The sequence below is a fragment of the Trachurus trachurus genome (assembly GCF_905171665.1).
Source record: "Trachurus trachurus genome assembly, chromosome: 24".
Classification (NCBI taxonomy): Eukaryota; Metazoa; Chordata; class Actinopteri; order Carangiformes; family Carangidae; genus Trachurus; species Trachurus trachurus.
Window position 1 is genome coordinate 13,735,115 of NC_139910.1, and position 26,906 is coordinate 13,762,020.

Sequence of the window (26,906 nt, forward strand, 5' to 3'; positions counted from 1 at the left end):
TTTCCCTCATCAAACTCATCATCAAATACACAATCCAACAACTCCAAACTGCTCTCGTGGACAAGTTGTGACCTGCACATTAAAAAAATAGCTTGCACCGACAAATAAAGGTAACAAACCTACTGCTATGACTATAGGGATTATGGCAATGGGCCAATTTGCCAAGATGTTGAACTGGCCCTTTAAGAAAGTATTGGGGGCTTTAAAAGTTTGCTTAAATTTTTTTTTTAAGAATTTAAGTTTCTGTGTTGTCAGGTCAAGAAAACAATGAACGATATTGACGAGAAGCTTGACTGTCCGATCACATACTGTTCATCATCATCTGAGACCTACAAAATCCTCCAGAGTCACATGGTGAGACTAAACACAGACAAAGTCTAATCCACTACAACCTCAATACCAGGCTGCATGTGTTTGTGTTTTTAAAATTTTGAGGTCTTTGAGGTTTTTGTGAAGTTTAGTTAATCAACAGTCAGTGATCGTGAATTCTGTAATTAAGCACAGTCGCACAATCTTCACACTATGCCTTCTCCTCAAGAGTTTATTTTTATTTTGTAGCCATTGTGGTTATACATCCTCCGCTGAGATGATGACAAATATGTTTCCGTGTCTTCCAGGAGGTCTGCCAGGCTGTGGAGCAGCTGAAGCCCAGGCTGATGGCTCTGTGTTCGGCCATGAAGAGGCTGGGAGAGGGCAGCCAGCTGGAGGAAGAGGTGGCTAACCTCCAGAAGCAACAGGGGGAGTTTGTGGGAAAGGCTGCAGAAAAGCAAGCTACATTGGAGAGCCTTCTAGCCCTGTGGCAAAGGTACAATAGACAGAAAGGCGGGTCTGAACATCCACCTGTGTTTCCCCTCACACACCCCAGTGTACTTCTCATCGTGCTGAATGTTTTGCCATTTTGAACACCGAGGCTTGAACCATCGTCTCCAGCTTTGCAGAGATCAGAAGACAGAGCAGAATAACAAAACAAGTCGCAGCGTGTCTCTGTTATTGTGTGAAGATGGCTCTGTTTATTCACTTCAAATCTTATCCAGGATGCATTGCAAGCTCCTCGCTGATAGTTTTTGTGTGCGTGTGTGTGTGTGTGTGTGGTTGAGTATTTCTTGTATTTCTCACTTCAAACAAACACAGGAAATATGCTGAAAATATGCAATAGAAATGTGAAAAGCTTTCATAGTAAAACATTTTTGAGCATCTACTGTACTGCACTGGCTGCCAGATGAGTTTATTACTATATTATTCTCGCTGATTTCCTTGGCAGCTCGGGTCCAGAGTCTCACACACACACACACACACACACACACATGTTTATTCTAATTGTATAAACACAGACATGCCTCTTTTTTATTGTGCATGTGCTCTCTCTGCTGAATCCTCCTCTCTTTGCCAATTTCCTTTTTTATTGCCTGAATCATTCTCTAATCTTAGTGTGAGGTGGCGGAGCGAGATCTTGTCTTTGACTCGGTTTATCCCCTGTCAGCCTTTGAATTCCTGCTCTAATAATATGCTTTTATTATCGTTTTCTTTGCTCAAACAATAGGCTTGACTGGAGCAATTGTTTCTTATTCTTTGCACTATTCAGGAGGGACAAAAAACAACCCAGTCACTGTGGTAACTGTTTAACATGCCAAAGCCTTTTAGTATTTATTATAAGCCAGTGACTCTTTAGCTGATTTGTATTTCCACTGCTATACTTCCACTGGGTTTATGTGTGTCAGTGTACTTACGTGTGGTCCTGTGATTCTCTGTTGTTGACCTCGTCTCCTCCCCTGCAGGTGTATGTATGAGGGATTACTTAGAGCCCAGTGCTCTGGTGAGATACGGGTGCCCGATTATGACCCTGTCACTGATACTGAGCCATGTTCAGATAAAAAATGACTCTCAGACAGTATCCCTCTCTGTGCCTGTCTGTGCCATGATGATTATAGGCCATTTTCTGGTATCCACCTCCTGTCAAATCATCCTTTATACAATTCATTTTAGGGATGATGCTGCATGAAATGTCTTTGATTTGAATAAATGCCACTTTTCTTTCTACAGGTTTGAAAAGGAGAATTCGTCTATGAAAAGTTGGCTGGACAGGTGTGAGGCTGTTTGCTGTCCAGACACCGATCTGCTCTCTGCAGACAAAGTAAAGCTTAGGAATGAACTACAGAATATACAGGTCAATCATTTCACTTATATTTATTCTTCTTTATCTTGTTTTTTTTTATTTGTTGTTTGGACTGTTGTTGTTTTTTTTATTTTGAATGTATGCATCAGCTCCAGCAATTTGGTTTTGGCCCAGCCTATTATAGTGTGTGCATGTTTTTTTTTTTTTTTTTTTTTTTTTTTTTTTTTTTTTTTTTACAGTTTTGCTTTCTATAACTTCAAAATATTTATTCACCTGTGCAGGAAATGCAGGATGAGACACAGTCCTATGAGGTCCTCCTCCAGGGACTTGCGAATCTTGGACTGTGTCTGTATCCCACAGCACCTGAAGCTCGAATCCACGAGCTCAGCGATGATCTGGCACAGCTACAGGAGAGATTCACCTCTGTGAAGAGCAGCATATCACACAGGCAATTGTGCATTTATGATATACTATCATACGGATAGTTTACATCTGTATCTCTGCTTTAAAGAGTCTCCACACTAATGACTCTCATATGCTTCTTCTAAACCCTTCTAAACTCCTTTAGGCTCGAGTTACTGGAGTCACAGCTGTCACAGCTGGAGTTGTTCGACCAGGCGCTGCTCACTCTGACCCAACGGAGTGAGAACTTCCTGTCCGTCTTAAGAAGCTCCTCCCAGGTTGACATCGATGTTCTAGAGGCCGCGGTTACTAAGCTGAAGGTGACAAATCAATATTTTTCTGTTGACAATGATGTCCTTCATAGACTCTGAGTACCAGAGCAATTCATTTATATTGATTGCCGTTAGAGCTTATAGAAATTAGTCAAATTAAACCGTCTTGTTGCAGGAGCATGTGATGCAACTAGAGGCGTTTGAATCGCTGAGAGCGACGCTTCATCAAAGAGAGTCCTCCCTACTTTGCTGCTCCACCCCTGAGGCCCAGCAGCAGCTCCAGGGCTGGAAGGAGGACTGCCTGCAGCCCCTCAGAGAATCCCAGCGACTCCTGCTCCTACGTAAAGAGTGCCTGACTGAATTAAACGCTTTCCTTGAGAAACATGGAACGGCAGCTAAGGCTGTGCACCGCCTCCACGAGGCCGTGGAGGGAAGGGGGAGCTGGGATCGCTCCAAAGCCGAAGAGCTGCATTACGGAATAGGGGAAGTGGCTAAAGACGTGGCCCGGCTCGAGGCCGAGGCGGTCGGGTTAGACGGGCAGCTCAGCAAAGGGCACCTGCACCTGTGTGGGGCGGAGTGGCGAGGCACCAGAGACACGAGCCATCATCAGGGAAGGACGTCGTGCAGAGGACAGGCGGTGGCCCTCACCATGGCTCTGGAGGAAGTACAGAGGGGCGTGGGATGGAGGCAGAGCGAGGCAGATGCTTTAGGCGCCCTGTGGAGCTCCTTCAGGGAGAGGAGGGAGGAGGTGATGAAGAATCTGAAGAACCTGGAGGACGAGGCGAGGCAGGAGGGCGCCAGGGAGAGCTCTGTCCTGGCTTTTCAGAACAGGTATGAACATGATCGTATGGAGGATGAATAGTCACATATCAGTACAGTGAAAACTACTTACTGTTACTGTTTCCCCCCGTTACTGTATAACCGGGGTTCCTACGCAAGTATGGAAAAGTATGGACTTTGATTTTATACAAGTAAAGTATGGAAAATGGAAACTATTGTATGGAAATACAGTATATTCATCTTATTTCTTATCTGGGTTTGGTCTTACCTGAAGTTATTTTGGTTTATTATTTTGGATGCGCTATTGTACCTACCTGGAAATTATTTGGTGACATAATGGCATACAAATTCAGAATAATGAAAATTAATATATAAAATACAATAAAATTTATTTCACAATTTATTTACATGGTACACATCTAATTACTACTACTAAAGTTTATTTGATTTTTTTTTTACCGATAAGTCTGGAAATTAGGGTCTGGACAAAGTATGGGATTTTGAAATTTCAAATGTGTAGGAACCCTCTATAACGCTGTTTCCGTTACTGACAATAAAATGCGCCGTTACATGACTCAAGAAATCCCGTCACAAAATAATAATATACCCGTTAAAATGTACCTTATATAACCTACACTTTTTTTTCAGTCCATCAACTAGCCGGAAAAAAGTTGTTTATCTGGAACTAACCAACTCACACAGTATTGTGCGGAGGAATACTGAGTGAGTTGGTTAGGGGCGCAAGTCCAAGTAATTTGACATAATTTGAGCATTTTATATTGAAAAAAATAACGCAATAGTTACTTGTCCTCGTAATTAGTTGCTTTTATAATGTAGTAATTCAGTTACTAACTCATAATTAGTAACTATTACTAATTACTTTTTAAAAGTAACATGCCCAACACTGGTGTAAACACTTGTTCTCTAGTAAACACATTCACAGAGCTTTTGTTATTGCAGTACCAGCAGTTTAACACCACTGCTCTTCCTTGTGCCAGCTTTGTTGTTCTCAAAATGAGCTTCTTGAATCCACTTTTTCCACTATCAGATTTATCATGTGAAATCCAGTGTGTGCCAGACTCTTCAAGAACATACTGTACCATGAATGAATGAATGAATGAATGAATGAATGAATGAATGAATGAATGAATGAATGAATGAATGAAGCCAAACCTTGGAGTGACAAATCCATTTAAATCTGATCTCCTGAAAAATTACAGATATTATGTTGGAATTAGGCGAGTGATCCCCATTGTTTTCATCTGCATCTGCTTCTCCCAGGCTACGTTTCTTCGTCCAGCTGGAGGATGAGCTCCAGTCCCTGCAGCACTCTCAGCAGTGGTTGGAGGAAAAGGGAAGCCAGCTGGCCCAGAGAGACAGCGAGCTGGCTGGGGAGGCTCTCAGGGAGGTAGCGCTGGTGAAGACAGCTTGGGAGAATGTCAGGACTCTCATCGCCAACGGGTAAGGAGGGGAGACGACAGAGATGGGATTTAGACTTCATCATCTCATTTAAAATCCTCTGCTGTGTTTTTTTTTTTTGTCTTTGGTCCTGCTGAGTAAACGTTGAAGAGGCAGGCTGTTATCTTTGAGCAGAAGTAGATCTGATTAATCATTTTTAATCATTTCAACATGGAAAACACAGCAGATTTAACAGCAGTTGTCGAATATGTTGGGGTTTTTCCCAACTAATAAACACAGCTACTTCACAAATTATGGTTTTGACCTTTTTTCCCTCTCCTCTTCTCATGCAGTCAGGAACAGAGCGGAGTTGTGGTAGATCTCCTTCGTCTGTTTCAGCACCTCAAGTCGGTCCTGAGCACTGTTGTGGAAAACGGCCAGGGTGTCGCTCACAATCTGCCTGACCACAATCACAACGCTCAGGAGGCCAAACGGACTTTCACACGGGTCAGAACCTTTTTAGGTTTTTTCTTTAATTAAAAAAAAGGAATTTTTCTGCTTTTTTTGTTTGTAGCTGTCATTTATCATCTCAAACATAATATAATATAATAATATATCATAGCACTGTTCAAGTTTATGTATTAAGCTTAATTAAAATATGACTTTAAATCTATGAGCCTCCAAACAGGCCTTTCACTCTCATTTTTTAATGTTTATTTTCTGGTGTTTTATATGATTTATTGTGCAAAATATGAATATTTATGTTTTAATCCCTTAAAGAAACATTTAATCCTTTAATTCAGTGGACTGATTGATTTGTTTTTCTTTCTTGAAATGACTGCACTTTGTAATTCTGCAGTTATATATTTACCTCTATACCTGCCTATCACATATCACATCAAACTGTCAGACACTCAGCTTCATTTCTGCAGCCTCTGTACAGTTTCTCTCCCTCTAGTGGTGGCCTGTTGTCATTCCCTCTGCCGTCCTCTCTCTGTCCCTCCAGCATGAGACTGTCCAGACTGAGCTGAGGGACAAACAAGAAGACATGGACCAGCTCATCAGTACCGTCGAAGACCTGCAGAGAGAGCTGGAGAAAGTTCCCAACTCTGACACTCACTCCATCCAGAGAGACATGGAGACGCTGAGGGACCAGTGGCTGGAGGTGAGTGAGGCGGTCTTGACAGCAGAGCTCACTAAGTCGTTTTTTATTTTTATTTCACCAAATCCTTGTTAATTCACATTCTGGCACTACTCAGTCAGACATAATTAAATTATATTTTCAGACTTTTGTGATGTTAATGAATTTTTCCTCATCCTGACACACATGTGACAGGACGCTCCGTGGATTTTCTTAAAAAACTGTCAACATTGTTTGCCCAGGTGTGGAACTTAAGTATGATAACAACTACTGTACGAAGAGAATAAGGACATTTGTGTGTTGTTTACTATGACTAAGAAGAAAAACATCTCAATTATGACATCTACAGTACAGCACGGCTATGCCAAACAGATATTTATTTCTGTCTGTTTTCCCTTTTTCTTCCATTTTCTCCTCTTGTGGGATTTAGTTGGCTGCTCAGCTGTCACAAATGAGACAGAAATATAAACAAGTCTAGACACGTTATCTGCCTTTCTGTCTCTCTCTCTCATTCTCTTTCTCTCTCTCTCTCATTTCTCAACGCCACATCTGTCAAACCAATTAAGTCCCGTTTCTCTCCCATCTCCCAGTACAGCTAACCATCCCTCGTTAAAGGGGGGACAGAGAGAAAACTAAACACAAAGACGACGAGAGAGAGATCGCACGTCTCCTGTTGACTGAGATGTATTATATGTTCTGTGCTCAAACAGACTGCTGCTGGTCTTTCTTCCCTCAGATCTCAGAGAGGATACAAACCAACACAGAGAGACTTGGCTACTGCGTGGCCTTGTGGGACGACCTCAAGGCCACGGAGCAGGACATCAACGAGTGGACCGCCACCTCCATCGCTGACCTCACAGACAGCGTCACCAATCTCAGTGACAAGGAGAAGGCAGAGGCCCAGCTCGCCACCTTTCAGGTCAGAGCGCGCTGTAGGAAAGAGTGAATAAATAATGATTGTTTGTGTGTCATAATGAGACTAAGTTCATAGTGGTTGTTGTGATGTACTGACGTGTTGCACACTTTGTTTCTACAGGCTGAGGTGGAGAAGAGGGAGCAGAAGCTGGACGACCTGCAGGAAAGAGTGACGAAGCTGAAGGAGCGAGCCAAACTGCAGGAAACCCCGTTACAGATGCAGGTGAGCACGCTGCACAGGAAAAATATTTCATGTTGCCCTTTGTGCAAAAGAATATTTTTTTTTATCTCATCTTCTTGGCAAAAGGTATGTAGGTTTTTTACACTGAGTTGTATTGTTTGGTCATTTCTGGTTTTTATGGAGTGGGATTTTTCTTTTTTGGTGCATGTCTGACTTTGGTGTTTGGTGAGTTGTGGTCAAAGACAATGAAAGACAATGTAAATACAGCATTACTTCTTCAATGGAATTGCACAAGTGTAGAGTTTGAATACTACATATGAAGAAGCACTATTCCACATTATGTAAAAACGATGACTGACATACTGTTTGTTCTCTTGCTTGCATTTTGTGTACATCTACATTGTTGTATGATGTTGTCAAATGTCTTGATTGAACCAGGTCCTGGAGTCAGACCTGAGGAAGAAAATGGCCCATGCTCAGGAGGTGTACAACCAGGCCAAACACACTCTGACCTACTTCAGCTTCCAAAAACAGAGACTTGAGGACCTCATGTCCCAGATGGCCGAGCGGTTGGAGGCGGTTGACGGATCCTTGTCCGACCTCACCGAAGCCACTTCCCCGGAAGATATTGGCACTGTCAAGGTATGATGCTGTCATTGATCATTTATCGCCATTTCATTGTGTTACAACAACACAGCAATTGAAGAACAATACATAGAAATAGAAATGTGACACTGGCATCTTTGGTGTTTACACAGTCTTCCTGTATTTATTCCTTTTTCTGTTGCTTCTACTAACCATGCTCTATATGAAGACACATTAACATACAAATACAATATTGAATCTGCCCTTATTATCCTGAACTATATTTGTATAGAACCTTTTAAACTCAGAGACAAAGTAATACACAAGGACACATTTAAAAACACGGTAAAGCAGAATTAATCAATCAAAATAAAATTAAGAAGTCAGAGGCCAAGCCCAGCTACTAATAGCGTCCTTTGAGCTGAGACTCTTGTTCCAGGACATTTCTGCAGGATACATACATGACTTACTATTAGTAAATGCCTTTTGGTCCAAATGCAATGCAAATCTCAGCTGCATTTCAATAAAACTGGCAGGAGGAAGATTTCTTGCACATTTCCCTCCACCACTGTTATGTTAATATTGGGAGCTGGTCATTAAGATAAACAGCTGGTGGTGCCAATTCTCCAGTTAAGTGCCATTAAATCAGAAAAACAAAAAGAGGTGACAACACTTTCAAGAAAACATAAACACGTTGAGGAAGGACACAGTCGTCTCATTGTTCTACACAGATATGTTTTCATGTGACACTAGTTTTTCCTCTCCAGTGGAGGTTTAAGTCACATGCTGCTTCATTTGCTGTTTCACCATCAATACAGAAAGACACAATCTGAACTCACTCTGCCCTTTCTACCACATTATAGCCTTAAATGATGAAGTCACAGTCTCCTATTTCTCACTGCAGGACCTGCAGAGCGTTGTGCAACAACAGAGGGCAGACATGGACTCAGCCAGAGACGCCCTGACCGCCCTGTGCAGGTCACATCCCTCCCAGGAGCTGTCAAGCCTCTCCTCCGACCTCACCTCCATTGCCAAGCGAACAGAGGCTGTTGCTCAGCGCTGTGCCAAAACCAGGGGCAGCCTGCAGGACGGGCTGCAGCTTCACTTTAATGGTAAGATATAGTATACTGTAACATGGGTGGGTTTTGTCTGTGGTAATCTCTGAGATGTCTAATTACATTCTTTTAAAGAGGGATTTATTTTGTATTCTGTCTTCACTGACTTTTAAGGAGAAAATAACCAAAAACAACATAAACTATATTAACACCACATGTTTTAAACAATAAATAAGAAAGATAATAAGTAACTTACAGGATAACCTTAACCCCTACAGTACAGTTTTCAATATACAACACAACTTTATTTGTCTTAGTACTCAAGTTAAAAGCTATTATCATCATAAATACCTATCCATCTTCCCCCAATTCAAGACATGCAGTTAAATCAAATACATCAATTAAAACGTTGAATACATTTTTGGTTATGGAGACAGGTTCCAGTTTAAAACACATGAAAAATAATTTACATATTTGTTCCCACAAGATCTCCCATAGATGATTTGCATACAGTTTCTTCTGAGCAAGAATACGAAAAAAAGACCAAAAACAAAAACAAGAATTTCTTTTGTTTGATTTTCAAACCTCCCTCTGTCCCACCTGTCTCTAACAGATTAACTTGAATCTCGTAATATACAATATTTGTCTTCTACATTCAAACTAAGACGTAAATACAGTATGAAATTACATCTAAAAAAATATTTCATTACCTCAGTAAGAAGTTTATTCTACTAAATTTGACATCAGTGTTAGTAGAGAGTGTGTCGAGCTTCCTAGATACACAGCGGCTTTGTTTTTCTTAATATCAGTCAAATGCACTGGGTGATCCATGTAACAGTACAGCACTCATGAAGCCACAATGGTTTACACCCCAATGAGGAGCAATTGGGATTTTAATAACACTTAAAATCTCATAATCACCCGATGAAACACAACACAACTACATGATGCAATGCCATTTGTTCATTTTAGTGGTGCAACAGATTTAGTGTTGATTATCCTACATTTTTCCCCAGAGTGCACTCAACCCGCCCACCACAGCCCACACTTCATTGACACACACTGTCTGGTATACCTTTTGCGCTCTCATTGCTCAGACACACACCTGTGCCTCGGAGAGTAATGTCGCTCCCGTCACAGCCGATCTCGAGGGAGGCATTTTGGGCTTGTTGCCAGGGCAACCTGGAGCTGCACAGCGTGGACACGCCCACACTTCCCATCTGCCTCAACAACATCTCCACTTCTCGCTCCCTCACCGCTGGTCCCTTTACTTTTAAATTTCATTTAACCACACATCTGTTTGTTTTTTTTCTCAACTTGTCGCCATCTTTCTCGTCTCTCAGAGCTCGTCCAAGACTTGCACTCCTGGCTCGCCGATCTAAAGTTGGAGCTGAAAGAGTGTTCAAACCAATCAGGAGATGTCGTCATACTCGGAGCCAAGTTACGAAGATTGAAGGTAATCGTTTTATATTGAATTAATAAACAGATTAATGCAAATTGATTATATCATTGTAAATATTTAAGCATGATGTGTATACAGTTCTCATTGTTTCCTCTATTGACCTTAGAATAAAAGCATCATCAGCTACTGTACATAATAAATCATCATAAATGCTACATACAACCACACTTGCCTGGGCTATGTTGGCTTGTTTTTAAGATATTCACTCAAACTAATTGTGTTTTATCAATCAATCAATCAAAGTTTATTTATATAGCACTTTACAACATCTGGAGTGATGATCGAAGTGCTTTATATAAAAGATACAAAGGAGAAATTAAGAAAATGGCAATGTTAAAACAAATGACAAAGCAATAGAAACATTTGCAGAAATGTAAAAACAAAAGGAGTTATGTGCTCATGAAGCCTCGTAGTTGAACATGTTTTCCACTGTACGTATAGATCTGAGACTGTCAAATTTTGCAGAAACATATTAGTTATTGTTACTCCTGCACCCACAGGTGTTGATCAGGCAGACATCGGAGGGCGAGGAGCGTCTCTCTAAGATTTGCGAGGAGGCCGAGAGTCTCCAACTCCACCTGCCCAAAGCTGGAGTAGCGCAGGTCCAAGAGCATCTCTCCTCCTGTCAGAGGGAGTGGAGGAACTACCTGGACAGCTGCTCTCAGAGCCAACGAGACCTGGAGGAGAGTATTGACCTTCTGAAAAAGTGAGTCTTCTCTCTCTCTTGACATGCCTTGTATTTATTTATTTATTTATGTAAAGGAATTTCAATAAAACTGTAATTTGCCTACTTCCCTCGCAGTTTTGATGAGTGTGTGGAGGGTCTACGAGACTGGCTGCGGCAGATGGAGCTCAGCCTCAGGAGCGAGCCTGTTTTTGGGGAAGAGAGCCAGCAAGGAGCCCCCGACACCACAGAGGAGCTGGAGAGGATGGAAAACCTCCATAAGGAACTGCTTGCAAGAAGGTATTTATACGTGGGTGTGAGGTCACAGGTTATAGATGGTAAAGCATCAGCTGTTGCATATTCATACTACTAACATATCACTCTTTTCTTACAAGGGACTCCATCGAGCGTGCGTGCCAGGAGGCCCAGTCTCTGTCTGACGCCGGTCGGGGGTCGGGAACGGAGGTCAGAGTGACAGGCCAGCTCCAGATGGATCACCAAGCCCTGCTGAAGGCGGCCAGGGAGCGGCTGCGAGGCTGCCAGGAGAGTCAGGCTTTTGGAGAGACCCTCCAGGGAGTGTGGGCTTGGCTGGAGGAGATCCAGGAGAGACTGGGTACAGTAGACAGCACGATGGGGACCAAAGAGCAGCTCGAGCAGCGGCTGGAGACTGTGCAGGTGAGGAGTGGGGGGACTTCAGATGGTACGCTATACATCTACAGTTTCCATGAATTATTACAGTATATAGATGAAATGCAGTGATTTCAGGGCTTTTTTAACTACATGTACTGTAGGAGCACAGCGGCCCATTTCTTCAAATTTTAGGAGTGCAAAACAGAAAATTTAGGGGCACAAACCAAAAATTGGCTTGCAAAGCAAAGATTCACATTTGTCTCATTATTCACCTTTTCATTCATGATCCTCACACACATTGGCCTGCCACTTGTAAAGACAGATTCCAAGTAGATAAAGCAGCAAAGGTTTGGGTTTGCATTTACTGTAATATACTATATTGTTCTTTATTGTTTTACTGTCTCAGGCTTCTTATGTCGGTGTATAGAGGGGGCTGTTTCCTGTATAATCATGATGTCACAATGCAGTCTAATGCACGGCGGCTCACTGTGACCCCGCTCTGCTTCCACAGGACATCCTGCTTTTGAAGGGAGAGGGAGAGGTCAAGCTGAATATGGCCATGGGTAAGGGTGAGCTGGCCCTGCGCAGCTATGGAGCCGCTGGACAGGACGTGGTCCGCTCTCAGCTTCAGGAAGTGGAGGACGCGTGGGCCACGCTGCTTGTGACTGCAATGAGCTGCCACAGGTAGATATTGTTCTCACCTTGAATTATCCCCTAAAATACAGTTTAATGACTGTAATTCTGAAGCAGTGGTTCAGTCTGTCGGCATTTCTCTAAAGAATTACACACACTGGCCTGAAATGTAAACACATTTGCATTTAGCCATCTTTGATGTTTGCTTTTTAATGTGACTTTAATTCATTTACCCCTGGACATTTAAGAGGCCATTTACCTGTGTGCCAAAAAATCCTCCCTGGGGAACACGATGGTTATTTTCATCTTGATAGATTGATGTCTCAATGCTATTAATTACCATTAGGTTAAATACATAATGAGAAATATTTGTCTCATTTTGTTACTCTGACTGATGTGACTGATTTAGTGAGTGCTCCTCTGTGTATGTGCGTGCATGACAGCATGCACATGCACCCGTTTGTGTGTGTGTGCGTGCGTATGTAATTGAGCAATTAAGGCCACTCCAAGAAAAAATTGATCTCATTAGGGGCTAAATAGTGGATGGCAAACAGTGGGTCACACATGGGGTGTGTTTGTATTTTAAGGAGAAAGGGATAACAGGAGGCGAGGGGGTAGCAGGTGAAGTGGAAGTGTGTGTGTGTGAGTGTGCAGATATTGGCGTTATTTGTACATGCAGGGGTAACAGATGGCAAGGGAAATTATGGGTGTGTATCTGTGTCTGTGTGTGTTTGAACCCCCCGATAAAAGGGGATAAAGGCAATAAGCCAGTATTACAGGCTATTTATGTTTCTTCGCCATGCCTGGGTCTGAAATGTACTTTGTACTTAAACACAGAGGAGAGTGTTGTCTGTTTTAAGTGTCCAGTTTATGTATAATTTTCATAGAATATAACAGCAGAGCACAGTACAACAGTAAATTGTGTATTTCATCTGGTACTTTCTGTTTATTCAAACTGTATAAGTCCCATGTGTACCACACACAGCCTAACACAGACATTGACTGTCTTCCTTTCAGTCGGCTGGAGTGGACTGTGACACAGTGGGGAGGATACTTGGACAGCGCTGCCCAGCTGCGGTGCTGGATGGAGGCTGTGGAGCGGGAAGTGTGCGCCCCGCTCACCCCGCAGCCCGGACCCAGAGAGAAAGCCTCTCAACTGGAGAGACTCAGAGCTCTGCTGGCCGACCTGGAAGACCACCAGGTGGCACTGTCCAGCCTGGAGGAGAAAGCCAGAGAGCTTTTCAAGAAAACCGGAGATGCCAGCTTTAACCATGGCGCACGGACCCAGCTGCAGGCGCAGTTTGATGACCTCACAGCTTTGGTGGAGGTACAGAAGATGTTACTTTGTCCTTTGGGGTTGCATGACTTCAGATTTTTTTAAGTCGACTCTAATGTTATGAAAGTCGAGTCGACGTCGACTAGTCGTTCATATTTTTTCCCGTCATAAGTAAAATCACAGGAGGAGGGAAATGCTTTGCAACAATCTGTATTCACTGACAGACAGCTCGTGCACAGAAATGAGTAGCCTACACAGAACAGCAGGTATATAAACAACGAGCTGTAAATCTGTTTCTTTTTGTAACATACACTCCTACATACAGTGCAAAAGAAAGTGTTGCCTAGGGAGGAAAACGACACACAGCCTAATCGCCATCACAGCTCGGTCACAGTTTCAGTCGCAGTTTTTGTTTTTCGATCCTGCACCACTACTGGCTCTCCCCCACGATCATGTACGTCCTCACTTTGGAAACCATCACCCAGAATAAAATTAATAACCAAGTTTACCAAGACAATTTAAATCAATTAGGGTGATGGATTAGTTTCGTTCAGCGCACGCAGCTGTTGTTTCAAGCGGCTCTCCGCTTGTACCGCCAAAATCACGTGATCAGTGACTAGTCGATGTCTTGCTCAAAACGTCATTGTGAGGCAGTAAAGTCGACTAATGATCGACTAGTCTATGCAACCTCTAGTACAGATACTATAGAAACCTTAAATATCTTTTGGCTCGCTGAAAGATTTTTGATCATTTTATCAGCTCCATGGGAAGGGGAACTAAGTAGTTTGTTTTGTGTTGACTCTGTAGGAGAGAGTACGTCTTGCGCAGGCCGTAGTGCTGGAACACCAAGAATACCTGGAGGCTGTGAGGGAGCTCACCGACTGGCTGATGACGGTGGGAGAGGAGCTGCAGCACTGGTCTGATACGTCAGGAGACTCCAACTCTATCAAAAAGAAACTGTCAGAAGTGAGGGTAAGGAAGAGCATCACATGTAAACATAAAACTTCACTGTACTGATCTCATAATGGGAAAACAAATTCCTATTATGACTAAAAGTTTGTCCTTCACCTGATTTGATGATACTTTCATCCTGTATGTATAAATGTTTGTCACTTTTGTCAATAATCAACATCCTTATAACAGGATGTGTTAACAAGAAGCTATTCCACTGTAACCAGAAAACCAGATGTAGTTTATATAGTTATCACAGTGTTTTGCTCACTGTTTTGTAAAATTGTGTCATCATTATTGTAACATTTTAGTGGCCACTTGTAATGGGTAGTATTATATGCACAAGTATCGCTCACCATAAAAATACATTAGAATAATATTTCAGCTCAGATGATACAGTTCTTTTTTATTTTATTTTTAGATACTACCAGGGCAACAGTAAACACTGCTTTTTTTAAATTAGCACCATTATGAGAGAGACATGCCTCGGGGATGTGTGTTGTATCTGTGAATCTACACTCAGGGTTTATGTGTACTGTATTATCTGTTGCTAAGGTAACTGATTGCTGAATTATCTGAACCTATCTAATCCTAATGGACTCCCGCTATGAAGGAGGGCAAACTATACAGGGAATTCAAATTGGTTCTCAGTTTGTTCCCATATCGCCGCCAAGTATCTCAATCTCTCCAGGCACGTTTTTAATGCCAATGCGTTGGTCTTTTACAGAGTAAAAAAAAAAGAAGTTAATAATGAGGAGCAGTGGAATTAATGCCGAAGCTTTTCCCTGCTCAGTAATTCTACAATTACAGAGCAGATGGAAATATGTGAAGAGATATTGATTTGCATTTGAATTTCACACGCGGGCCCTAATTATCCTGTTATAAATGTGTGTTTGTAGAGCCATAGTGTGAAGCATTTCGGCTAAGGAGGAACTATAATTTGTTGTATACACAAGCTATTTGCACCATTTCCATTTCCCATTGATGGTTTCAGGGTTAATGTTCATATCATATCATATCATATCATATCGTGCACACAAAAAAGGATCAGATGCTGTTTTCAGCTCGCTGCTATCACATCACACTCAAGTGTTTGCTTTTCACACCCTCTACCTTGGAAGTGCTGCCTCTCCATACAAAATGAGAAGTGGAGGCGTAGAGGGATGGAGACGGAGGATGAAATTAGTAATAGAGAGAGATTCCTGTGAAGGAAAATGAAAACACAGGTCAGCATCAGACATCGGAGGAGTGCAAGGACAGAATCGGATTCAAACATCAGAAGTGATGGAGCAGGAGACATATGAGAAAATGAATATGTGGGCAGCTTTAAATAGAATCGACTACACATCCGGAGGCTGCAGTTTCCGTAGCCACAGTTTCCGTAGCAACTTCATCTCCTCCTCTCAAACCTCTCCCTGTCTCCTCAGGAACGCGTCGAGTGTCGGTTACTCGAGGGCCGAGAGCGCCTCAGCCGGGTGCGTCGCAGCGCGGCGACCACGGCGGAGCACACGGCGGCGGGCGGCTGCGAGGCGATGGACCGGCAGCTGGGGGCGCTGTCGCAGGCTCTGGAGCAGTGGGAGGGGGCCGCGCTGAGGGCCAGGGACGGCCTGGAGGGGGCCCTGGCGGCCGCCGCGGCTTCAGAGGAGGAGTATAACCGCCTGACCGCGCGGCTGGAGGACGAGCTGAAGGAGCTGGACGGACGGCTGAGGAGGTGGAGCCAGGAGCTGATTAAAGCCGAGGGGCGGAGCAACGGCGAGGAAGCGGTGGAGGGATGGCAGCTGGCTAAGGTACGGTAACAGTAACGTGGGATTTAAATAAATAAATAAATAAATGGCAGCATAATGTCTAAATTATTCACTATTCATCTGCTCACAATAGTTGATTAAAAAAAAAAATAAACTCCTGTGTTCAGCTGGGATTTGGGTTCGGTGAATTGTGATGTGTAAAGAAAAACTGACAGGGGCTACTGTGCAGTACTGTACTATGTTAATTTGAGAGAAGATGATTAGCATTGTTAAATGGGAAGAACCCCCCCACACACACACATACACACACACATTGTGCAAACATACATCCCCTGCATTCAGCTATGCTTTCCCCGTCAGTAATTATCCATTCTATTTGTAAATCCTAAAAACAGATTAGTTTGTAAATCAGCTTTACTGGGATGACGAAGGAGTGACAGCTACAATCCCATCAGTTTCCCCTCATTTCCTACCCCCCCACCCCCCTCCACCCTTCTGCCCCTCCTCCTTTTGTTTTTTGGCCATTATTCCTCCACTATCTCCCTCTCCCCAAACATTCCCTTATTCGTTTCCTTCTCCTTTTCCCTGTCTGACTTGTTTGAACTGAAGAAGTGTACAGTGATGTCTCTCTTAGCTGCAGGGGTTGTTTCTTAGATGCCACCCCACCCCCCACCCCCCCCTGCTTCTTGCCCCCTCCTGCTGCTCTGTTTCTAACCTGCACAGGATGTTTACGGTGTGACATTTTCTCTGTATTGTCGAGACCCTGCCAGCATGTACACCATCATATTCCTCCCTGGGCTTCTTCAGCCATGCCTTTCTCTGGTTTTCCTCAATTTGGGGCTGTCAGAAAACAGAGGAGGAGTCTCCCCCTCCTCCTCCTCTCTCTCTCTACTCTCTCTCTCTCTCCTCCTCCTCCTCCTCCTGCCTGTTTCCTGTGTCCAGCCTTGTTTTCGTTACGCGCCCGTTTGTGTGCGTTTGAACCAATCCTGCATCTGTGAGGGCTGACAGCTGAATTCCACCGGGAGTGAGCGTGAGAGAGTGAGAAGGAAAGAAAAAATGTGTGAGAGGGAATAAGTGCAAGGAGTGGGAGGAAGGGGGGAGAGAAAGATAGAGAGAAAGAGAGAGAGAGAGAGAGAGAGGAGGAAAGAGAAAGTAGTAGAACGATGTGTGGAGGGAGGGAAGGAGGAGAGGAGAGCAACGAGTCCACGAGAACAGGGAGGGAGGGAGGGTTGTTTATTGGTCATACGTCAGAAAGAAAACGGGCGAGCGAGTGAGAGTCAGAGAGAGTCAGAAAGAGAGAGAGAGAGAGAGAGAGAGAGAGAGAGAGAGAGAGAGAGAGAGAGAGAGAGAGAGCTTGTACATATTTCATGGGACAAGATTTCATGACGATGTGAGTGCAGAATGTGAGGTACGTTGAGAGGAGAGCGGGAGAACGGCGGTATCCACAGCTCCTTCCTGCCACACTCCGCGAAGAACAGAAATGCTATTGTACAAGCAGCACTGTGAGTATGTGTTGGAGTGTGTGTGTGCGCGTGTGAGTGTGTGTTTGTGTGTCTGTGTGTGTGTTTGGATGTGAGAAGAGCGAAAAGAATCGAGCCAGGGTGTGAATAGGAATGTGAGTGTTCTTATTGGTGGGTGTCATGCAGATCCGTTGGGTGTTTGTCTCTCCTTGACACCTAAACACACACACACATATACACACATGCATGCACGCTGAGCCAGCTGGTGTTTCTCTGTCTGCGTTGTGCAGGATATACTGGAGGGCTTGCAGAGCGCGGAGCCGATGGCAGAGAAGTTGAAAGGCCAACTGAACGACTTGGTGCGTTACTCCAGAGACCTGGGCTCACAGTCGGACCGGGTCACGGCGGTGATCAAACAGCACAACAGGTGAGAGAGACTCTTCCTGCATTAGTGAACAGTGTGTGCAGTGGATACATACAGTACGTGTGTGTGTGTGCTTGTGTTTTCATTACATGGATTTGAAATGAAACTGAGAGTTATTGGCTGAGGCTTGGAGACAACATAATATTGTGTTGTGTTGACTTTCAGCCTGTTGATATGAGGATGAAATGATCGTACCCCACATGTCTGTCATAAGCTGTAGCTGTAATTATGAACTAATTAATTAGTTATGAAAGTTTTTTTTTTTTTTTTACACATGTAAGAATTTGGTTTCATGTGATGCATAACAGTGCAACATAGCTGCTTTGCATAACCGCATAATTTATTTGTATGAATGAAATGAATTAGATTACGATGATGTTTTTCATGCACTAGCTGAACTGAAGCATCAGACTGAGAAAAGATGTCATTCATGATGTCGCTCAGCCCTGTCATTCGCCCACCGAGGAAAGTTTATTGCACATAATAGTATTATACGTAATGCACAAGAACAGACAGTGCATGACCTGTGTTCATTCATTCCACAACATGGCAAACAGAGAGTTGACTTCTCTCAAAACACAACTCACATGTCTGAGTGGCTGCAGTTGGTGCCTGGTTTTATAAGCCTACTTGTATTAGAGTGGGTGGGTGTTGTTTGTGCATGTGTGTGGCCAACTCACACACACACACAGTCATGATGCGTGTCAGCCAGACGAAGGTGAAAGGTGAGAGAGTGCACCAGAGCCACCAGTTGCTAAGCGACATATCGCCACCTTCCCCTTCACCCCTGCTCATTCTCCGTGCTGTGTGTGTGTGTATGTGTGTGTGTGTCCTTCTCCGGTTAAATTTTATGCAAGACCGAGTGTGATTTTGAGAGAAGTCAGGTACATTTTGGATTTCCTTTTTTTTTTTTTTTCTCCACGCTGATAAGTTGTATGCTTTCGACTATTCACTGAGCTCTGATCGCCTGCTTTTGAGCCCAGTTGTCGCTTGTTTGTGAAGACGCCACACAGCAGCGCCTTCTTTCCGAAAGAGCATCTGCATACAAAACAAAACAACAACACAACCATACATATTCAACACATGCAAACACAAGTTTGAACGTATCTGCTCAATTTGCATGGATGTAATATTAGATTGCTTCGGTCTGAGATACTGCAGGGTAGTGTGATGGAGCACTGTGACTAACGCTTATTGGCAGACAACCTGAGTGAGGTCAACTTGTTGGGGATGCTTTTGGCGGGTAATTGGCCTTGGCTGCTGATTGGCACAAAAAAAGAAAGAAAAAAAAGAAAACAGCACCCTTCCCCATTCATTCAACTGTTTGGTCTGTAATAGACTTGGCCTGTGTGCTCTTTGCACCTGTCCTGCATTAGGCTCTGCAGAAAGAAGAGAGAGGGAGAGAGTGAAAAAAGGGAGTCAGAGGAGAAGAGGAAAAGGCAGCAACTCCCCTCCTCCCCTTCGTAGCACATGCCAGATTTTGTCTGTCACAGCAAAAAAAAAAGTGCTTCTTCCACACTCATGCTATCCCCACTGTGTTACCCTTTCATGCCCTCATCGCATCATTAAAACTCAAGGGTGTTTGTGTGCACATCTTTGTGTCTATTAATGTGGGTTTGTGTGTGTTGAGGTGTTAGCTACAATAGTGGAGGGGTGTGTGTGCGTTTTACTCCCTCTGGACAGTTACTCTTGCTTAAACAGCTGCGCACCTTGTTTCCCTGCTGTCATCCGTTCCATCACTTCTTCCGCCCCCATCCACTCTTTTCTTTAACCTTTAGCCACTGCCTTCAATATATGAAACTCAATGATGCTCCTTTTGGGCATCTTTGTCATGTCCAATCTGAGTTTGAATCCACTTAAATGCACATTAGGATTTTGCAGCTTGCTCATCCATCACCTGTGTTAATATCTGTAGCAAGCACATCCATATCGTGCAGTTCATTCTACCCTGTCTTTATTTATAACTTTAGCCATCCTTTACAGGTGCACTTCATCATTTCAGATTTCAGTTTTATTCAACATGTATGCTGAATACCATTTATAGGCCTATACAAAAAGTATGTTTCACCATCTGCACCTTATATTATCGGTCTGTAGTGTTGCTGTAGCCCATTGTTCAAGCTGTAAATCCTGAAGGATATAGAGAAAAGTGTCAGCAGGTGAAAAGTTACTGGTAAAAAACAGCTCACTAAATCCCAAATGTCAGAGTCTCCCTTTAATATACCATCATCCCTCACTGTATTGCTCCCTCACACACTGTATCTCTGCCACATCCCTTGCATCTCTCCCTTTTTCTCACTGCATCATCCTGTCATTCCACATTTACTTCATCCTGTCACCCCTGTAAACTCTTGCCCCACTCATATGTTGCCTCTCAACCCCCCCTCCCACGCAGTACTACCCCTTAACACCATCCCCCCGCTCTCGCTCTTTGCCTCAACGCTCATTCCTTCCACTTCACCCACTTCTGCCATCTCTCCACCTGCCTGCTTCTCACTCGTGGTCCTCTCTCTCTCTCTCTATCTCTGTCTGCGCGGCTTCCCTTACTCCTCCTCCTCTGTAATTTGAGGCCAGTTTTTACAGTATCTGAGCATCTGCTCATCTGTCCTCTTTGTTTTGACGAGCACATGGGCGGTAGACAGCGAACACCTCCCGTGGTTGTAACCACTTTTCTCTCTTTGTTCATTTAAACCTGTCAACAACACGTTAAATCCGTCCCTTTTCCTTTTTCCCCCTGTCCCCTCCAGTCTGAGTCTCCGTGCATCCAGAGAGTGTCAAAACAAGGAGCGCTTGTTGGAGCAGAGGTTCCGCACAGCCCTCAGAGACTTCCAGCAGTGGTTGGTCAACGCCAAAATCAGCACCGCCAAATGCTTTGATGTGCCGCAGAGTGTCACGGAGGCCTCCACTGCTCTGCAGAGGATCCAGGTAGGAGATACAGCCTTTGTTCAGCTCTTATTGACATTTTCTTTTATTACAGTTTTCAATCTTTTCAATGATGTTTTTTTGCACTGCACGTTGCAGGTGTCACTTCAAAGTCACACTTTGTTCAACTCATCCAGTTATTGCTGCTCATACGCAGTTTTGCTGTTTGTTATTGGTGCTGGGAAAGGAAAATGCCTCACCTCCTGTGCACCGGAGTTTTCCCAGGGCAGACCTACAGTACCAGACACTGAGCAGCAAATATACAGATTTAATCAGATTTTCGCTGTATCAGTCAGGGGTAGAAAGACTGCATGCTGCTTTAAAATTTTTTTTTTTTTTTCAGATACAATGAAATTTTTAATAACTAGCTTTATGCTACTGGAGTGGTTGCAGGATAAATAGTAATAACACTCCCCCCACTGGGCCATGCAGTGCCTTGACTAGTGGTCATTATCCGGCTCCACTGGAGCAGTGACACTTTTACATTGAGTAGCTGATGATACTGGAGTTAAGGGAGTGTAATTCATTCACTTACATAACCCAGAGTTTTTTTAGTCCGTTGAGGGAATGAAATCAGCCATCATCTTGTCATGAAAGCGTCTTTGTCTTCTTCTGCCTTTGCTCTATAACTGCTCCTGGAGGAGTTGTAAATCCTCATGCTTGCAACGTCCTCAGTTGCTATTTACAAACTGTAGCTACATTTATTTATTTATTTATTTTCTGGTTGCAGCTGTCAGACTACGCAACAGATTGGTGCCACAAAATATAGTGATGGAACAATAAATGTGCTTTCAGTGGTAGATTTGCTCAAGGGGGGGTGTCTGTATTGACATGCCCACTGTAGAGTGTCCACTGGTGGGCCTGTCGGAGTGACGGGACCTGCCGTAGGCTGGATGAGCTGGAAATGGGCAAATGGCCAGGAGGGATGAGAGAAGGGTCCACAGCGGGGTCTCTCCGCCATTCTCTTCAAAACATCTCATGTGTCTCTCTTTCGGAGAACTCTCTGTGTCTTTCTATGGGAAGCTGGCAGGTGTAACAGTCTGGCAGCCTTTTTTAGAGCACCCCAGGGCCCTGGCTAAGAGTCAGGTGCTTGTCTGTTAAGGTAGACGTCCCCACATCCCTGCACCAGACAGTTAATTACCTCCCAGACACCTGACCGTGTCCACCACTACCGCTCTGAGCTGAGCTTTATTCTTCAATGGTAAATGTTACTGTAAATCTGCAGTTGTTAAGCACAGAACTTGATTTTTAGTTCAGTGGAGGTTGGTTTGTACACGTGATGTTCGACTTCTGACACCGTGACTATAGATTCAATCTATAGTCACGTGGTCGTGCTGAAAAGAGCCGGGTCACAACAGTAAAAAAGAGCGCTGGGTTATTTGGAGAGATCAATTTCTGAAAAGCTGTCAAAGAGGAGACGCTTTTTGTCTGTGCTTGTCCAGAAGTTTCTTCTGTAGCTTTGAGGATGAGAGCAGAAGATATGGCAGCAGAGAGAGGAGACAGAAATACAGAGGCGGTGATGTTTTATTTATTATTGACTTGGTAAGGAATGTGGAACAATGTTTCCACATGGCTGACCTCCAGGAGGGCCGGCGTGGGCGGGGCGGGGGGGCATCCATTGTGTCACGCTTAATTGGTGGTATAGAGTTACACTGGCAGGGGGAAAATGGTAGCAAGTGTGAAAAAGACAGTGAATGAACACAGAAAAGAGAGAAAGAGAGAAAGAGAGAGAGCAAGGCAAAGAGACAGGGAGATGAAAAGAGACAGAGACTTTCTATGCTTGTGTGTGGTTGTACTGTACTAAATGTGTGTGTGTGTGCGTGGAGTTGTAGTGTGTGTAAGTGATGTGCTGACTGCACAGATGGTGGAGTAGTCCCTGCTGTGCTACTGTCATCAGCTCAGCTCTGAGGGAGGGGTCCGTGTGTGTGTGTGTGTGTGTGTGTGTGTGTGTTTTGTGGCTGGTTTGGAGGAGCTATGTTAAAAACCAACATATTTCAGGCTCACTGCCTTTTCTTATCTGAGATTGCCTCCAAGGGTCACACACACACACACACACCCCACCCTCCCACCCACACACACCCAGACACCCTAACCCCCCCCTCCTCAGTTTACGCATATGGAATTAGTAATGACTCAGTCTAATTACAGTACTGCTTCTGACAGTGTAAAGTGAAATTATGAAATTAAGCCCCCCACAACCCTCCCAAAACCAAATCTGAGTCTATGGTCGTATTGATAACAGTTGTTTATGTATTTATATGTGTATATGTGTGCATGTGATGGTAAATTTATGTGTGTGTGTATACTGCATGTAGCATGTCAACACTTCATACCTAGAAATTTACTAAGATGATGAGTAGATGGCTGGGGTGCAGCCGTTACTTCAACTTATTTTATGCCACTTTTTGTTGTAGACGTTGTTGTTTGTTGATGTTTTCCTTCTTCTACTTCCATTTCTTCTTTGCTTGGATGTATATTATCTAATTTGTGAATTCATTCTTTGTAACAAGGGGTAGACAATATAAGTTTGCTTCTTTCTGCCCCCTTTCATTCAAGAGTTACAGTATTGTCTTTTTTTTTAATGAGTCGATAAATGAATGAAATAAATAACTAAACTAAACTGAACAGTTTCCCATCAGCCACTGCGTCAGAAGTTAAAGACAAAAAGAAGTTTGAGGCTGTCATCTGGTCGATTTCTTTTTTTTTCTTCCCTCCTTTCACTTTCACACCCTCCTGCCTTTGTGTGTGTGTGTGTGTGTGTGTGTGTGTTTTTGTTAAAGAGTCACAGTCCCTTTGTCTTTGTCTGTGTATCCCCGCAGGAGTTCCTGAGTGACAGGGAGCATGGCCAGGCCAGGCTGAGTACAGTGGGAGCCAGTGGGGAGCTGCTGATGGCCGTGGTGTCCAGAGACCGAGTGGAGGGGATCAAGGCCAAGGTGGCGAATGCGAGAGACGACTGGAAGAGCCTGATGAATAACCTGCAGATGAGGGAGGATGCACTCAAGGTTGGTTTAACATACACACGTTTGTTTGGATGCTGCTTTCTGTGGTTTGCGCCGGAAAAAGAAAATCTGGATCCGAGAGGTTAATAAAGGTTGTTGCTGTGGTTTGGGTGTTTAAATGGGAAGACTAAGTGGTTGTACACAGTCGTTGCTCTCTGTTTAATAACTGTGTTTATGCATACATATGTCATAATATAAATACTGATGTGGTTTCATTTTATTTATTGCGTGTATATAGTATTTCAGAGGATAAACAAATAGAGATACCAATGTAAAAGAAGTGATGTGCAACTATATTCTGACTGTCTCATTAAAATGTTTACATCTTCTAATATCAAACAAACCAATAAAACACTAGTTTCCTGTTTTTGAATGAACTCTGCGTCACATTTCCAGAACCTGCAGTCCCAGATGACAGAGTTCGAGGCGAGTGCTGAGCCTCTGCAGGACTGGCTCAACAGCACGGAGGTCAGAGTTCAGGAGAGCAGCGCTCGACTACACGACCTTCCCGCCAAGAAACAGGAGCTCAGCAAACTGCAGGTATGTTGGTTTCCCTGAGTTACGATCCACCCACCCCGCTCCATCTGGGGTTCATTAACCTGCAGATTTCTGGTTCCTCGTAGTATCGCTCACAGCTGAACATTACTGCTCTTTTAAAATTACGTTTCCCCCCTGTAATTTTTGTGGTTATTCACTGGACCATCTGTTAATTTTACAGTGTTTCATACCCACTGCTTAAGCAATATGTTTCAATTTAATTCATCCTGTAGGATCCATTTTCTTTTAAATTACATTATGTCATACTGAGAGTCTACTTTTTATAGTTCTCTCCTCAGCTGCTATCAGACGGTCTCTCATTTCCTCTCTTCACTCAAGTAAACCCTGGCACTACACCATAAATTGAATATTAAGTAGATTTTCCAAGGACACTAAATAGTTGTAGCTCTCCATCAGATATGGATCCCTAAAGTACAATCTGAAATCAGCTGGGAGAAGAGAGGGACCTAATTACATTTGTCGAGCACCACAGGATCAAAATAGAGCAGCGTCTTGACACAATAGTCAGAGGAAAAGTCCAGAAATCTAATTAATTCTCCTTCTGTCACAGCTGAAGCGCTGCGTGGCTAAAAGGCCCTTTTCAGGATGCGATAACAGCCTCTGCCATGTCTGGCAGAGACAAAAAGGGAGGAGAATCACGGAGCGTTAAAAAGATAAAAGTGACAAAGGAGGAAAAAATATATCAAGCCCATCTTTAAAGCTCTGCCCTTATCGTTGTTGCTATTTTTGTATTTACTCTGTCGCCTGCTGTAGCACTTCTCCTGGTTGCCTTTTGTCTGGCCCTGCAAGCAATTACATTTCCTCCCCCAGCACCTGAAGTACAATACAATACACGCAGGCTTCAGTGTCTGAACCTGTGTTGGCAAAATCCTCTTTACTTCTTCACATACGTACCCCCCGCCTATGCATTTATTTCATCAGGCTTGTCTCCACTCCCTGTGCTGAGCTCTGCTGCGGTGTCTTAACTGAATGATCGTGTTTCTATTTAAAAACGAACATCAAGAGAAATACTGCTGATGCTTTTTTTTAATATATACTGTATACAGTGTTCTTCTCCCTTGTCTTTATCCATGTATTTTGATGTGCTATTGTTGTTCTGTCTCTACTTGTGACATGTTAACCCAACCCCCCGTATCCCTCCTCCCTTTTCCGTCTTTGCTTTCATGAAAAACACCTTCTTCTTTTTTTTTGTCGTTTCATTTTCCCCTTCACTCCCCTTCACAAACGCAACCATCCTTTCCAACCTGTCACTTTTTAACTCCACATTCACAACTGTGCTCTCCTTACATCCTTTTGCCTCTTCATCTCCCTTCTTTTCCATCCTCCTCCTCCTCCTCCTCCTCCTCCTCCTCCTCCTGCTTCGTACTGACCCAGTGTGTACTGGAAGAGATAGCCAGTCGGGAGGCAGAGCTGGGCAGGCTGAGGGAAAGAGCTCACCGTCTATGGGAGGGACAAGCAGCTGGCAAGGGCTTCGTCCACCGTGTATCCCAACTGTCAGCACAGTACCTAGCCCTCAGCAACTTAACCAAGGTAAAACTGCTCCCACCTTTTAACCCCTGTGCCCCCCCCCCCCCCCCCCCACTCTACCCCCCTACAGTACCTCTCTTGTCTACTTATCTGTGTCTCTGTCTGAGAAATGCTGCAGCAAAGCTGAAATGTGTCCTGCTTGATTCATGTTTTGTTTAAGGTGAAAAACTACGTAGCCTTATGTCCAGCCCGTGTTGTTTAATGTTGTTCTGCTGTGTCATGCATTATTTGCCTCAGGTGAAAATACGCGACCCAGGAATGTCTCTACATCCAGAGTAAATTACCTGAGTACAATAATATCTCACCAAAAAGGTCCTCGTGGCGGCAGCCTCATCAACATATAAAAGGCCAACGCTGTTGAGCTTACCTTTGTGCAATGAAGCACTTCTGAAATGCCAGAGCTGAAATGTGTCAGTGCTCGAGAGTCTGACCTTTTTGAAGCTCTCATTAGATTGGTCGCACTCTTATGATTAATCTGATACAGTGTCGAACAAAAAAATTACACTGACCAAAAAGCACCATTCCCTGACCCGAGGACAGTGAGAGTGCTCCAACAATGATGAATGGGATTTATTTACTTTGCCGCCTAACTAGTGGAGCGCTATTTTTAGGTCCTCTTCCCGGCCAGACATGGAAACAGGAATGAAATCATTTAAAATTGCCCCTTGTAGATTGTTATTGTAGCTCTGCCTGTCTCCACCCTACAGTCACACAGATGCTGAAGATGTGCCGTGTTGTAATGTGTGAGGGTGGGAAAGTCTCCAGAGACGTCTGTGAGGGAAAACAAGGCTGTAATTTTCAAACACAAACAAA

At 43.7% G+C, this 26,906-nt stretch overlaps 1 protein-coding gene across 1 annotated transcript in view; it reads left to right on the top strand.

Moving 5' to 3' along the window:
* syne1a (spectrin repeat containing, nuclear envelope 1a) overlaps positions 1-26,906 on the top strand; it is a gene marked incomplete at its 5' end in the record, with an annotated part of 127,628 nt that overhangs the window by 31,281 nt on the left and 69,441 nt on the right. Inside the window, 26 exons of the mRNA XM_084001067.1 lie at positions 256-354; positions 618-805; positions 2,041-2,164; positions 2,395-2,567; positions 2,682-2,835; positions 2,963-3,618; positions 4,849-5,028; positions 5,319-5,472; positions 5,972-6,130; positions 6,843-7,025; positions 7,143-7,244; positions 7,641-7,844; positions 8,692-8,899; positions 10,186-10,298; positions 10,805-11,010; positions 11,107-11,268; positions 11,364-11,643; positions 12,110-12,282; positions 13,249-13,558; positions 14,315-14,479; positions 15,886-16,245; positions 17,954-18,090; positions 20,835-21,012; positions 23,829-24,011; positions 24,405-24,548; positions 25,941-26,096. Of these exons, the coding sequence (XP_083857193.1) occupies positions 256-354; positions 618-805; positions 2,041-2,164; positions 2,395-2,567; positions 2,682-2,835; positions 2,963-3,618; positions 4,849-5,028; positions 5,319-5,472; positions 5,972-6,130; positions 6,843-7,025; positions 7,143-7,244; positions 7,641-7,844; positions 8,692-8,899; positions 10,186-10,298; positions 10,805-11,010; positions 11,107-11,268; positions 11,364-11,643; positions 12,110-12,282; positions 13,249-13,558; positions 14,315-14,479; positions 15,886-16,245; positions 17,954-18,090; positions 20,835-21,012; positions 23,829-24,011; positions 24,405-24,548; positions 25,941-26,096 (5,151 nt within the window). The remainder of the gene's footprint in view (positions 1-255; positions 355-617; positions 806-2,040; positions 2,165-2,394; positions 2,568-2,681; positions 2,836-2,962; positions 3,619-4,848; positions 5,029-5,318; positions 5,473-5,971; positions 6,131-6,842; positions 7,026-7,142; positions 7,245-7,640; positions 7,845-8,691; positions 8,900-10,185; positions 10,299-10,804; positions 11,011-11,106; positions 11,269-11,363; positions 11,644-12,109; positions 12,283-13,248; positions 13,559-14,314; positions 14,480-15,885; positions 16,246-17,953; positions 18,091-20,834; positions 21,013-23,828; positions 24,012-24,404; positions 24,549-25,940; positions 26,097-26,906) is intronic.